Source organism: Anolis sagrei, chromosome 1 (assembly GCF_037176765.1).
Source record: "Anolis sagrei isolate rAnoSag1 chromosome 1, rAnoSag1.mat, whole genome shotgun sequence".
NCBI classification, from domain to species: domain Eukaryota; kingdom Metazoa; phylum Chordata; class Lepidosauria; order Squamata; family Dactyloidae; genus Anolis; species Anolis sagrei.
Window position 1 is genome coordinate 253,521,340 of NC_090021.1, and position 14,032 is coordinate 253,535,371.

A 14,032-nucleotide genomic window follows, 5' to 3' on the forward strand; every position below is an offset into this window, starting at 1 on the left:
AAAATATCTCATTATAACCATACAGTGAAATCGCATCACTGTTAGGAAATCTCACAATTGGAAAGTATGGGGAAGAAATCATCATTTTCTATAATAGATAGACTGTTCTTAAAAGGTAAGGATTGTTTATAAAATCTCTTTTTGGTGCATGGCAGTGACACATCAGACAGAGAGCACAGGCGTTTGTGGGCTGTTGATTCTGCTGGTAAAACAAATAAGACCCTAGGCTTTTAAAAGAACCCCTTCAGTCATAGCCAGGCACAGGAAGTGTTCTGAAAAAGGCTAGCCATTCCATTTAAATAGTACCACTCAGAAACTAGGCATGTTGAATTGAATGCTTTGACTATGTGTTTCACATAGGCACCCGTTTGTCCCCTGCATGAACAAAACGCTAGACGAAATAATCCTTTTGTCTGATCTTATCGTGTTTTTCTTAAATTCTCCTGTACCCTAAATTACAATCAGTTAGGAAGACATTATAAACATTGGAAAAGTCCGTTCCTTAATGGAATGCATTGCTTATCTGAATTCCTGGAATGGTGTTGAAGTATGGAATAGCAGGAAGAACAAAAAATAAGTAAGAGAGTCCCTGTATAGATGGACTACCTCTGGCCACAGAAGGATGCTTTGGGAACCTTTGGCAAATGGGAAGTCATAGCCAGAAATGTGGAACCTCTTTTTCACCAGCTACCTAGGAGCTGGTAAGAAAGAGGTAGTAGTGGAGATGAGAACCGTGGCAAAGTAAGTCAACATGTTTTGGTAGTATTTAGGAATGAATGTGTTTCAAGAATTAGAGATACATTCTGAGAGATATCACAAGTGAAAGATCCCACTTGCTCCAAATGGAAAAGATGTTGAATGCAATCGTTATTGGTTTGCATAGCCATATGACCTTTCAGAAATATTGCAGAAGGAGGTTTTCAATACCTCATTTTGCAATGTCATCCCCCACAAAAAGATTTCAATGGGTTGGAGTGAGCTCTCTGAATCTACATGATGGTGATGGCAGCACTCTTTTTAAATCTATGAATCTGCAGCTGATATCTGTCTGGGTATCTCCCACTCTGCTAACCATGTTGGGTGAGCATGTGTGAGACATTTGGAGCTACGTTCTAATAAAAGAAATCACAATTGCATCAGTATAGCTATTACTCTTCACCTGTATGGTGTAGTATTGAGCTTTATAATGGATAAGAATGCTGTTTTTGTTGTTCTGCTTCTGAATGTGAAAATTTATTTATAAATACAGTCTTTTGCAAGGCAGTTCTTCTTCCCATAAATTGTATTTAGGATTAGGATACATTGTTTTTGCCTGACAGAATGTTCCTTGCACACAACTGATTTTATGATTATTTGCATTTTGCTGTAGTTATGTTTTCCATGTTCAGAGGCCATGATAACCTAATTTTCATAAACTAGAAATAACAGTAATCAAAGCTGTCTACAATATATGGTATAATTATGCAATCATAAATAATATATTTGGTGAATACATCATACATTAATTATTATTCATAAATGCTCCCAGCTATTGATGCCATAAGTCTGGAAAATGTTTTGTAAAGACAAATATCATTTGGTAGTGTGGAAAAATTATAGCACAGGGAGACTTGGTTTCAGCACAGTGACTGCAATCTGCTTCCCACACACTGTCACAAAGTACAAGAGAAGGTTTGAAATTGAAATGTGATTTCAATAGTTATCAAGGAAATTTCATGAAAGAAAAATATGTCTTGTGACAGGACACAAAAATGCTGCTGCTTGATGACAACCAGAAGTTCCTTTGCTGTCTAATAAAGCAGAGCCATTTTCAGTGCTCCCACCTCCTTCCTCCTCATGACTAAGAAATGAGAATACATCATCTCATTATGCATTGCCCAATGATGACAGAAATTCTCACTTCTTAACTGAGAACAAGGTTGCAATCAACATGTTTTCCAAATGTTTTACTATTGAGTTCTGGGAATCTAATTCTGTTCTTGCCAACAGCCACATCAGCCATGTAGCCAAGGGGGAGGGGGTTAGGGGTAAATCCCCATCCTCCCTCCCAATTTTTTTTTATTCATGAATTTTAACTGGTTAACCAAATCCCCATGCTAAGTACATGAGAAGCAAAAATTAAAAATCCCTCCAGAACTGCAAGCACCATCTCAAACCAAATTTTGACAATTTATTCACACTGTCATTATCTACCTTTCCACCAATTTACAGTTCAATAGCAGCAATAACCGGTATAGTGCAAGCAACCAAGTTGACCCACCCACAACTGGCAGGCAAAGCCTAAGGTGAAGGAGGAATTTGAAGGCCCTCATGAAGGAGGCCAAACTTGGTAGGAGCAGTTAATGGGGTGGAGGTGCAGGCTAATTAAGGCTGCTCTGCTCCCCTGCTGTGCTCTTTACTTCAGCTTGAGGTAGGAGGCAGGTTCCTAATGGGGAATTAGGCTTTTCTATGCTTTGCCCCAGGGATTCACCCTACAATTTGGGTTTCCCAGCAAAGCATAAGAGCTGGAGATTTGGGTAGGTGCACTAAGCAGAGTTCTCTTCCTCACTTGGCAGCATCTAGACCTCCTAGGTTGCCTCAAGAAGGCACATTCTGTAGCAGGAGGCAGTGTCTTTCACGGCTGTACTTTTGTTTTATGCCAAACCTCATCCATTTGGGGGATTGTAATCCTAAAAAACTCCATAAGAAAACCTTAAGTTTAAATACAATTTATGATGTTTCCAGGTATACAACAACAATAATTTGTACTTGCTTTAAAAGTTTATACTTTAATTTCTACTAAACTATCAAGTATTTTTAATAACTAGGTACCAGATTAAAGATATTTTATGTAGTTTCTAAAATTTGGCAATATGTATGGGTCATTGATCTTGATTTTTAGATATTCCAATTTCAAGTTAATATATATACTAGCTGTACCCTGGCCACATGTTGCTGTGGCCTCAGAAAACAGGAATCCCGGACATGAAACAATCTGGGCTAGGGAACACCTCCCCACAAAGATTTCCTGTAGGAAGGAAGAAGCCAGACTTTTAAGTTGTAAGGGTTTTCAAGGGTTATGAAGGTAGGCAATGTATGTGTATGTGTATATGTATATGTGTATATTTGTGTGTGCTTGTGTATATGTATATATGTGTGGTTTGCATGTGTATATATATGTGTGTATATGTTTATGTATGTGCATATGTATATGTTTATGTATGTGCATATGCATATGTGTGTGCATGTGTATATATGTATTATGTATGTGTATGTGTATATATATGTACTTATGTGTGTATGTATATATGAGTGCATATGTGTTTGTGTAGATATGTGCATGTTTGTGTTGTTTGTATATGTGTGTAGGCCTGGGGTTACTTGGGCCCTCCAGACATTTTGGACTTCATTTCCCACAATTCCTAACAGCCAGAACAGCATGGCTGTTAGGAATTTTGGGAGTTGACGTCCAAAATGCCTGGAGGGCCCAAGTAGGCCCAGGCCTGGAGTATGAGATTTGTTACTGTGTCTCTTTGGAGGCCTGTGCAGCCTCCTCCTGGCATGGCTCCTCCTCCCTCCCTCACTCCCTGCCCTTTCCCTCTCGCCTTCCTTGCCTGACCGATGGAAAAGGCTTGCTTGCTTCTTGGCTTCTTTTGTCCCTCTGTCTGTCCTTCTCCCTCCCTCCCTCCCTCCCTCCCTTCCCCTCCTCTCTCAGAAGGCTCTCAAGGCTGCTTTTCAGAGCAGCTTTGCTGGGCTGTTCTGGCTTCTCGGCTTGGCTCCCAAAGCAGGGAGAGGCAGCTGCTTTGCTATGGATGGGCGGGGCTAGGTTTTGCACATGTTTGGTAAGGATTTTGCCATTTTTATAAGAAACAACATTTTGCAAATTCCACTGTATATAATGGGACTTATATGTCCACAGAATTTGGCATCCACAGGAGATCTTGGAACCAAACCCCAGATAATACCAAAGGTGAAGTGTATGCTCAGAGTCAAAACACATAAAAGGGGGAAAGGATACATTTCAGCACAATGAAAATCCAAGTAGTTTGTAACCTTCCTAATACGAGAAGACTAATCTAAATTGTATATTGGGCTTCAAGATATTTATAGAAATCTCTTTCTCTCTGCCTACACACTTTACATTTTGATATAGGCCAGAGCAAAACAAGAAGTGTTATAGACATTTTAGTTTAGGACCTTCTACAGAACAGAGAGAACTGCTTCTGTAGGTATTCCATAATTTGTAGTTTGAGATAGAATCATGTGCTCTTTACCATGATATTTTCTCAAGAGCTGCAAGTCTCCGAGATCCCTATAAGCTGGAAGGAGAGATGTCTAGGGGCAGTGGGATAAATTCCATAACTAGTCTTCTTTGTTGAGAGAAATAAACATAATAAACATAAACCTAATAATAACAATAACTACCAGACATAAGATCCCAAAAGAGTCGGAAGCTATACTTGTAATTGGAAAAATATATATGCCCATTATGAAATTCTATACATTGTTGTTGTTCATTCGTTCAGTAGTTTCCGACTTTTCGTGACCTCATGGATCAGCCCACGCCATGAGCTCCCTGTCAGCCATCACCACCCCCAGTTCCTTCAAGGTCAATCCAGTCACTTCACGGATGCCATCCATCCATCCATCTTGCCCTTGGTTGCCCCCTCTTCCTTTTACCTTCCACTTTCCCCAGCATAATTGTCTTCTCCAAGCTTTCCTTTCTTCTCATGATATGGCCAAAGTACTTCATCTTGGCCTCGACTATCCTTCCCTCCAATGAGCAGTCGGGCTTTATTTCCTTAAGTATGGACTGGTTGGACCTTCTCGCAGTCCAGGGCACTCTCAGAACTTTCCTCCAACACCACAGTTCAAAAGCATCTATCGTCCTTTGCTCAGCCTTCCCTAAGGTCCAGCTCTCACATCCGTAGGTGACTATGGTGACATAATATAATTATATATTTTCTAAGTCTTAAGATAGATTTTTTTTAAAAAAAATATATGAATAAAGTAACAAGTCGCTAACTATGTGTAGTAGTACTGGAGAAATTTAAGATAGGAAATAATAATTCCTCCTCCCCCTCCTCCTAAATAACTTTCAAAGCTTTAAAATATACACAGAGTATGTGACATCCAGAATGTTATGCTTTTTAAAGGTTGTGTTATAAATATTCATCAGTCCTGCTATCATTTAGGTTAGTTTTGAATTGTGTATAAAAACATCTGTGATATATTGTGAGGATTATCTGTCCATTACAGTGATGTAATTTATTTTAATGCAACTGATTTTTTTTGTCAGAGTAGAAGTAGATAAAACAGACTACTATTTCACACAGCAGTGTTCGGAGATAAAAATACTTTTATGTAGGTCAAGTTGTGCTTCTTTGGCAAAAGGAGAGATGGTGGTAGTGGTGGGAATAAAATAACTTTGGATCATAATGAAGTGATCTAGCATACACACAAATTTCAACCAACAAAAGCTTGTGTCCTGTCAATCATTGTGATCTTCTACAGTTAACATTAGCAGAAGATAAGCTGCACTGAATGGCCAGTGCATTACTTGAGAGTTTTGGGGCCATGTTCTGTCATGTAAATTATTACAGAGCCTCGTGGGTAGCACTGATCAAATTCTTTGGCACTGTAAAGACACAGCAGTCATTCAGTTCAAAATCAAAGTGTCATATATTTTCAAGAAAAGAACACAAGTTCAAGCAGAGAAACCAGCTTTTAGGAGTAGCCTTTTGACCCTCTGCTAGTAGCTACAGATGATGTGCCTGTCTCTTGTCTGTAAAGAAACTATGTGAAGACCTCACCCTCTCTTCTGTTGCAGTAATGCTTCTTTGACAAGCAAGAAGAAAGAGAGGAACTGAGGACATATAAAATGAATGCTTGGATTGCATATTTTTCAGTCTCAATGATGGTACATGATGTTGTCTTTATCAGCTACTTAACAGATACTGTCTTTGACTTTGTAACAGTCTTTGTGACTGAGAAAATACAGTATATGTATCATTGGAAAGATTCCACTGCGCATGGAATGTGCAGCTGTGCTCTGAGTAATTCTGAGGTCCTTCACAATTTTAATACGGTTTTTGAAGTGAAAAGGTCATAATTTGATGATGAATTGAACTCAATTCAAAGTGCTGGTTTTGACCTATAAAGGTCTATGCGGTTCTGGCCCAGCTTACTTGTCCGAATGCATCTCCCACTACATCCTGTCTTGCAGTTTAAGATCCTCCAGGGAGACCCTGCTCTCGCTCCTGCAAATACATCTGGCGTGGATGAGAGACAGGGCCTTCTCAGCTGTAGCCCCCCATCTGTGGAACTCACTTCTCAATGAGGTAAGGTCGGCTTCATCCCTCCTGTCTTTTAGGAAGAAACTGAAGTCATGGTTCTGGGACCAGGTTTTTGGACAGCAGGCCTGATATTTCACATTTCCTGTTTTTAACTGGGTTTTAGTGGTTTGAATGTTGGACTCTGACTCTGGAGACTATGATTTTAATCTCTGCTGGTGACGTTGGGCAAGTAACACTCTCCTAGCCTCAGAAAAAGGCAATGGAAACCTCTTCTGAACAAATCTTGCCAAGAAAACCCCGTAATGGGTTTATTTTAGAGTCAGCAACAACTTGAAAGCACACAACAATAATGTGTCTTAATTGTTGTATTTTAACCTGTTTTTCCCTGCCTCAATTCATAAGGAGAAGCAGTTAAGTCATAATGATGCTGCTGATGATATTAGAAGGAGAAGATGGGGAAGAGGAGGAAGACAATACGTAATTTTATGGAATGGTGGTGGATTGGAGAGGCATAGTCAGTTGCAAAATGACTGCATCAATTCACAGGGTTCTCCAGAGCCCCCTGACAAAACTCAGCAGATGATGCTACCAGCCTGAGGACATAAGCAGATGCTTTTCTGCCATGGGAGTTGTAGCATCTAAATGGGGGATCCAGAGAGATTGAGAGGAAAGAAATAGTAAATTCCCATTATTGGAACATTTAAGATATGCTCTTCATTACAGAAGGACAACCAATACATCTTGTGGATAGCCATCCAGAGGAATTCTAGATATGTGACAAAACCCCCCTTAGAACAGAAACCTTAAGAATGAGAGATCTCTGTGTGCAAATTTTCCATATATAATGTAAATATGGTTAAGCTTTGTTTAACCCAGTCTTTGAAGATGTTTTATCCACCTGTGATATGGCATGTATCTTCATTTTCTGGATTGTGTCTATGCTGATGATTTTGACAGCCACAGAAGGCAGACATCAGCTACATGCAGTTAATCTTTGTATGACATAGTTCATAAATCTATTTTTGTAAAATATTCAAAACAATCCAAATGTCCTCCTAAGAATATTTTCACTTACACTAAAAGCCAGATAGTTATCCCTTTCTAAGAAAATATATAACAGTATTACATTTTTGTAAGTTATTTAGAGAAGCTGAAATGAGATACATATATCATATAGATGGTTGTTAATAAACTAATGTCACTGAGTAGAATAGAAATTGCATGATTATATGGACTCAGTAGTCAATAAATATGCTCAGCTGGGCTGGGAATGGAGAACACATCTGTCTGGTTTTTTATCTGCTTCCAAAATGGCTCAACTGTGTCAAAACTAGCAGATGTGACTTAGATAAGTTTTTTAACCTAGAAAATCTTAATTAAAAGAGGTCAATGAGTGTTCTCCCACATTTGTAACTCTGGTTTTATAGTATTTTGTAATTTGCCAAGTTTTTTAAAAAATCTTGCTTGCTAAACCTCCATAGTTTCCTAAGGGAGTTCATTTTTATTCTAGATTTGCAGAGGAAAATGGAAGCTAACATAAGGTGAACTGACAAGTACAATTACTCTTCACTTAAACAGGGGACTGACCCTTAGGCCCAGCTTATCAATGCTCCCATGAATATAAACATCTATCGAAATAAAACAGCAGAAATACTTTCTCAAACTACTGGTCATTAGGAGTTTTTTTTTTCTGGAGGCAAAACAGGCTTTGTTAACTTGAATGTTTTTAATTCTGCCAGAAAATGTTATTCCAATAGACAGTTCTAAATTGACTGGAAAGTCTGAAAAAAAATGATAAGAACTGCAAATTTAAACATATATCCAAAGAATCACTGTTGAAAACAATGATTATGAAAAATACATGAATAGTTACTGTACTGGAATAATTACTGAATGAAGCAGTGCCCTTTGATAAAACTCAAGACTTCAAATATCCGATGGGAAACTACAAAATACATTAGCTAAAATACAATAATAGATTGAGGACAAAGTGCAAGTCAAAACTACTGATTCAGTGGTCTCTTTTAATGTGAGATCTCAGGGATCTGTCTTTTTTGCATCATATTTAAATGAGTTATTGATCACTAATCCTATTAACTGAAGATATGTTAAGATTATGAAGATATGTTCATAATAGAAGAACAGCTAAGTAAAACCACTTTATTGAATAATTAAGGGATAATATTATACCTAGTACATAAGAAGACCTTAATCAAGTATTAAGCTATCTGATATGTATATTTTGATTAAAATAAAGACCATATAGGATGCTGATCTTGTATCAATTTGACAACTGAATAGTTTACTTTGACAAAAAACTTGAATCTTTAAAAATTGTAAAAAAAATCAAGTCATCTCTGTGTTATTTGCATCCAGTAAAATGTCTACCTCTCCATTTTTTTGGGGGGGGGGGGGCATGTGCAGCCTACCTTCTAACTCAGAAAAATGCCCCAGGCTTGCTTGGTTTTTGAAAAATGTATTATTTTTAAAAATGTACTTTTTTGAATTCCCACACCATCTTCTTTTTAAGGGACTCTTTGAACATTTGGGATGAAATAAAGAACTTCCTCGCAATGATTGCTTACCCTGATCCCAAGTTCCACATTTTCACCTCCATAGACCTCCATGCCTTCATCTAGTAGACCAATTTCTTGGAAATAGTCTCTGTCCACTATGAAGCATCCAATCAGTGCAGGACTCCTGGATTGGCAAACAACAACAACAACCACAGACTTTTAAACACAGGGATTTAATTGGTAGAATGCATTTCAGGTTTGCATTGGTTAAGGTGAGTGCCAGTGTGGTGTTGTGGTTTGAGTGTTGGACCAGGTGTTCAACTACACTGTAGACACCCCCTTAACTGCTATGGCTCAACGTTATGGAATCATAGAGGCTGTAGTTTTATTCAGTCACTTTTCTTGCCAAAAGGTGCTGATGTATAGCATTGAGCCATGGCAGTTAAAGTAGTGTCAAACTGTGTTAATTCTCTAGTGTAGATGTAGGCGGAGATTTTGGAGACCAATGCTTGAATCTTAACTCAGCTACAGGAAGCCTCTGGTGATCTTGGGCAAGTCACATTCTTTCATTCTCAAAGGAAGGCAAAAACAAACCCTCTCTGAACCAATCTTGTCAAGAAAACCCTATGATAAGGACCACCATACGGTGGAAGCTACTAGAAGGCATACAACAATAATACACAACAGTTGTTTAAATTTGCCTAGCTTATGCAATTTCAACTATAAAATTGTAGCTTTCTTTCAAAAATAATATGACTTATTTATTTCCAAACTAAAAGCAGACACAGTGGCTCACGACTGAAGATACTACTGAAGAGTCATTTTGACAAAACCTGGAACTGTTGCTAATAAATCCATTAAGGTATCAATTTTACCTACCCTATAAGAGCAACATAAATATTTTGATTACATTGCTTCTGCACTCTTCCTTGGAAACCTTGAAAGGGATTAAATGGGTACAGAAATAAATCTTGGGGAAAGGACAAGATGGCATATCAATGGCAGCCTTTATTATTTATTATTTACCTTTATTGTTTCCTTTTTTCTCTTTAAAATCCACACTTGTAATAATTTCTTCTTAAAAATAACTCTTACTTCTTACATGGTGGTCAATTTGTGAATATGCACAAGGGATAAACTCTTGACAATTTTGTCCTCATTATGACAGAATAAATAATGTCCACTGTTTCCTTTCCTCTGTGAGGCAAAAATAATATTTCTTCATAATTCTAACCCAATATTCTGAAGTATTTGGGGAAATTATTCTGCACAGGAATATAGTGGGCCTTTGGTATCTGCTGGGACTTCCTTCCAGAAATAGACATGGTGTAAGGGGGAGACAATGGAGCGTCCCTCCTGGAATTGGAAAGAAGCTGTTCCTTTAAAACACCAGCAAGATCCAAAGATGCTGAATCAAAGCAAGCACAGAGATACATGTGGAGTAATTGGAAGGAGGGAGGGGGGAGGGAGGGGGGAGTGAAGGAAGCGGGATAAGAGGGAGAGGGAGAAGAACAAGGAGCTGAGTTGGATTTGAGTTGTCGGCTGTCTGAAATAAAGGCGTTACTGGGAGTATTCCAAACAGCTGCCTGAGTCTTATTTGTCATAAGCAACTGATGGAATGAATGACTGTAGTGAAATCATACCTTTGCTTTGTAGACCGCAGCCTGGGAGTCAGTGAGCAGGCCTCCATGTTGGGAGGGTGCTCAGGATAGCTGACATTTTGGTAATCTAGAATGGATTACTGCAATGCGCTCTACGTGGGGCTGCCCTTGAAGACGGCTCGGAAACTTCAATTGGTCCAGCGGGCAGCAGCTAGGATGCTAACAGGGGCTCATTATCAAGAGAGGTCTACCCCTCTGTTTAAGGAGCTCCACTGGCTGCCATTCATTTTCCGAGCCCAATTCAAGGTGCAGGTGCTCACCTACAAAGCCCTGAACGGTTTGGGACCACCCTACCTGCGTGACCGCATCTCCATCTACGAACCCACACGCTCGCTCCGGTCATCTGGGGAGGCCCTGCTCATGATCCCACCCACGTCGCAAGCACGCTTGGTGGGGACATGGGACAGGGCCTTTTCTGTGGCGGCCCCCCGACTTTGGAATGCTCTTCCAAAAGATCTTCGACAGGCCCCTACTTTAGCAGCTTTCAGAAAGAACCTAAAAACTTGGCTGTTCCGATGTGCCTTCTCAGATTAGGAATCCCCCATCCCAAGTCCTAGAAGCACTTTAGTACAATTAATATTACTGCACACCGCACTATTTTAATCCTACGTTCCTCCTGCCATTCCAGCACTTTTAACCCTGTACCCCATTGCGCTGGCCGGCCCAGTTTTAAAGTGTCTTGATATATTGTTACTGTTGTTGTTATTTTGCTTAACGATTTGATTTGCTTTGTTTATTGTTGTGTTATGTTTTTTACTGTATTGTGTTCTGAGGCTTCGGCCTGTGTAAGCCGCATCGAGTCCTTCGGGAGATGCTAGCGGGGTACAAATAAAGTTAATAATAATAATAATAATAATAAGGCAGAGAGGCAAGGGGAGGAGTCAGCTAACTCCTGATTGGCTCAGACCCCTAGGGGAGGAGTTGAAGGAGTGTGTAAAAAGGCTGTACTTTCTGTCAGAGAGGGAGAAGAGGGATTTGATCTGAAAGAGATAGGATTAGGATTTTCAGGCAGGGAGAAGAGAGTTTCTGAGTGAGTTAGAATTAGACTGGGAGAGAATAATAGAGGGCAAGTGCTTCAGGGTATTTTGGCTTTGACAGTCAAAGAGAAGGCTTGTTGACTTGTATTTGGAGAGAATACAAGTGGGTTTATTTCCCTATAGTGCAGAATAGTCTAGAAGGAACCTAGTTACTCTCGCAGGCAGCCAGGGCGGCTGGTCTGAGAAACACACTGTTACTTGTTATAGAATAGTGTGATGAAAGTAACTCACATCAAAGAAAAGTGACTCTTTCTTAAGCAACCATTTATTTTATAAGTCTGTGCTTCAGAAACCAACTACGCATGTGTACCACTCAGTAATGAGTTGTCTGTTTCAAACATTTCAATAAACCTGTTCTCTAGTGTACTTTTAATCTGCCTCAGCCTTGTTTTGTCATATAAAGCCAGATACAGTAAGCCTCTACATCTCTGCAGTCCAGTCACAAGAGAAAGGGAGCCAAAAAAGAGGAACCGGTGTATAGGGACTTTTTACCTCAGCTACAACTACTAGACAATTCCACAAAAAGTGATTTGGGGTGGTGCAGCAAACCTACCATATACACACACCTTTCTCTCTCATCACTTGTAACACCCTCGCATATTCCTTTCACACAGGAGCAATAAGAGACCCTGATCTCTTAACTCCTGTTATAGTGGTGACAGCGGTGGGATTGAAAAGGAAGGTTCCCCCCTGTCACATGTGCTAAGGGACCCCTCGGTCCTTAACTCCCTTTACAATGACCATGCTTATGATGTCCCCCTGCCTATGGAGGATGCTGGACCCTCTCACACATGGATATCAAAATCCATATATGCTCATCCCATTATATACAACAGTGTGGTAAAATGGTGGTCCGTATATGCAATGACAAAATCAAGGCCTGCTTTTTGGATTTCATTTGGGTAATATTTTCAAGTTATGGATAGTTGGATCCATGGATTCAAAATCCCAGTATATGGGTGGTAAATTGCATACTTTGATGGTACCAAAACTATGTTTTTTACACAAACATATTTCGCAGCTACTGATATTTTGCCATACTTATCATTATAAAGTCTATATGGATGAGGATATAAATGCAATGGTGGGGGGAGGGGGGACAGGGACGGACAAGCAGGATTATGCTTGTTGAGTCCATATATATCTTAATTTATAGGTATATATAATTTAAGACCATGTATATGATTTGTTCAGAGCTTTGAAAAAGGTCAGAGCCAGTAGAAACACAGTTATTTTAGCCACCTTGCTATTTCCCCAAACAATAGCCTATATAAGGCTACTGTGTGATGCAGATTGTTGCCATCATCATTTCAGATATTTATTTGCATTTTTTTCAGAATATACCGGCTCCACTACACATTGGACCCAACAAATTACACCGTGCCTCACACCATACAATGACTTCAAAGATTAACAAGCAATGAGCAAAAGCAAATGCTTAGGAATGGAGAGGCACTGCATCCTGTGGCATTCAATCTGGTTACTTCTGAATGACATTTAAATTGGATGGGAATGGTCCGTGTAGTATTTATAGAGTAGTTGAGAGCAGAATAATTAATCTGCCTTTCACCCTACCTTGTACTTTGTCATGCAGGCAGGCAAAAGGAAAAATGTCACTTTTGTCAATATATGAGCCACAGAAGCACTGGGGACGACAGGGTTCTAATTAAAAGAGACAGGGGGTTGCTGGAATTAAGGAGGAACCATTTTGCATTCACCAGGACAATGATAATCAAGCTGTGATAAACTGAGGCATCTGTTCCTGATGTGATCACAAGACTTCTAAAATTGCCACCTCTAATACCTCCCCCAGTCTCCCTGTATAGATCAGTATCTCTGTGATGATAACAAAATGTCAGTTCAGACCTGCAGGAGACTATTTTTGATGAATTAGGTGATGAAAACAATGCCAGTCATTTGTCTTCTTGGTCCAAACAACCATTATGCCTCAAAACAATAATGCTATACATGTAAAAGTAACACCCTTATTTTAATATTTTGCAAAGAAAACTATGCTCGCTTTTGTTCTAACTTTCCATATTGTCACATGCACACTTTTATAGATGTACTATCTGTGGCCCTCCATGATTGTGTTCTCTGTACTATACTCTCAAAGCCATTTGATCAAATTTAACAGTCTGTCATAACTATATAAGCACACACTCTCCTTATTTTTACCCTGTGATACACTCCTCTATGTTATATCTTCCACATAGTAACCAATAGTTCCTATAGAATTTGGATGGCACATATGAGAAATTTATTTCTATTCACATTGGGAAAATAGATCCAAATTCACCCATTCCTTTATAATCAAAATTCTTGAACTGTGAAAAATTAGCAAATATTGTCTTAATGCATTATATCCAAGACTAGAACTTTGTGATTTTAAAATCTGACATTTATTCAATCTAATTTAGTTCTAGATACCTGCTGCAAGATTGCTTGTAACAAGAAACAATTCAAACAGATGGCAAACTGTACTTTAACTGCAAGACCTAATATGGTGCATTTGTGCTTCACAAAAGAGGGTGGTGGAATAC

At 39.1% G+C, this 14,032-nt stretch overlaps 1 protein-coding gene across 4 annotated transcripts in view; it reads right to left on the reverse strand.

Annotated features, from left to right (window-relative positions):
* GALNT18 (polypeptide N-acetylgalactosaminyltransferase 18) overlaps positions 1-14,032 on the reverse strand; it is a 339,264-nt gene that overhangs the window by 76,118 nt on the left and 249,114 nt on the right. For all 4 annotated transcript variants that reach the window (XM_060766933.2, XM_060766929.2, XM_060766922.2 and 1 more), the window contains exon 6: positions 8,861-8,975. In XM_060766933.2, coding sequence (XP_060622916.2) covers positions 8,861-8,975 — 115 coding nt within the window. The remainder of the gene's footprint in view (positions 1-8,860; positions 8,976-14,032) is intronic.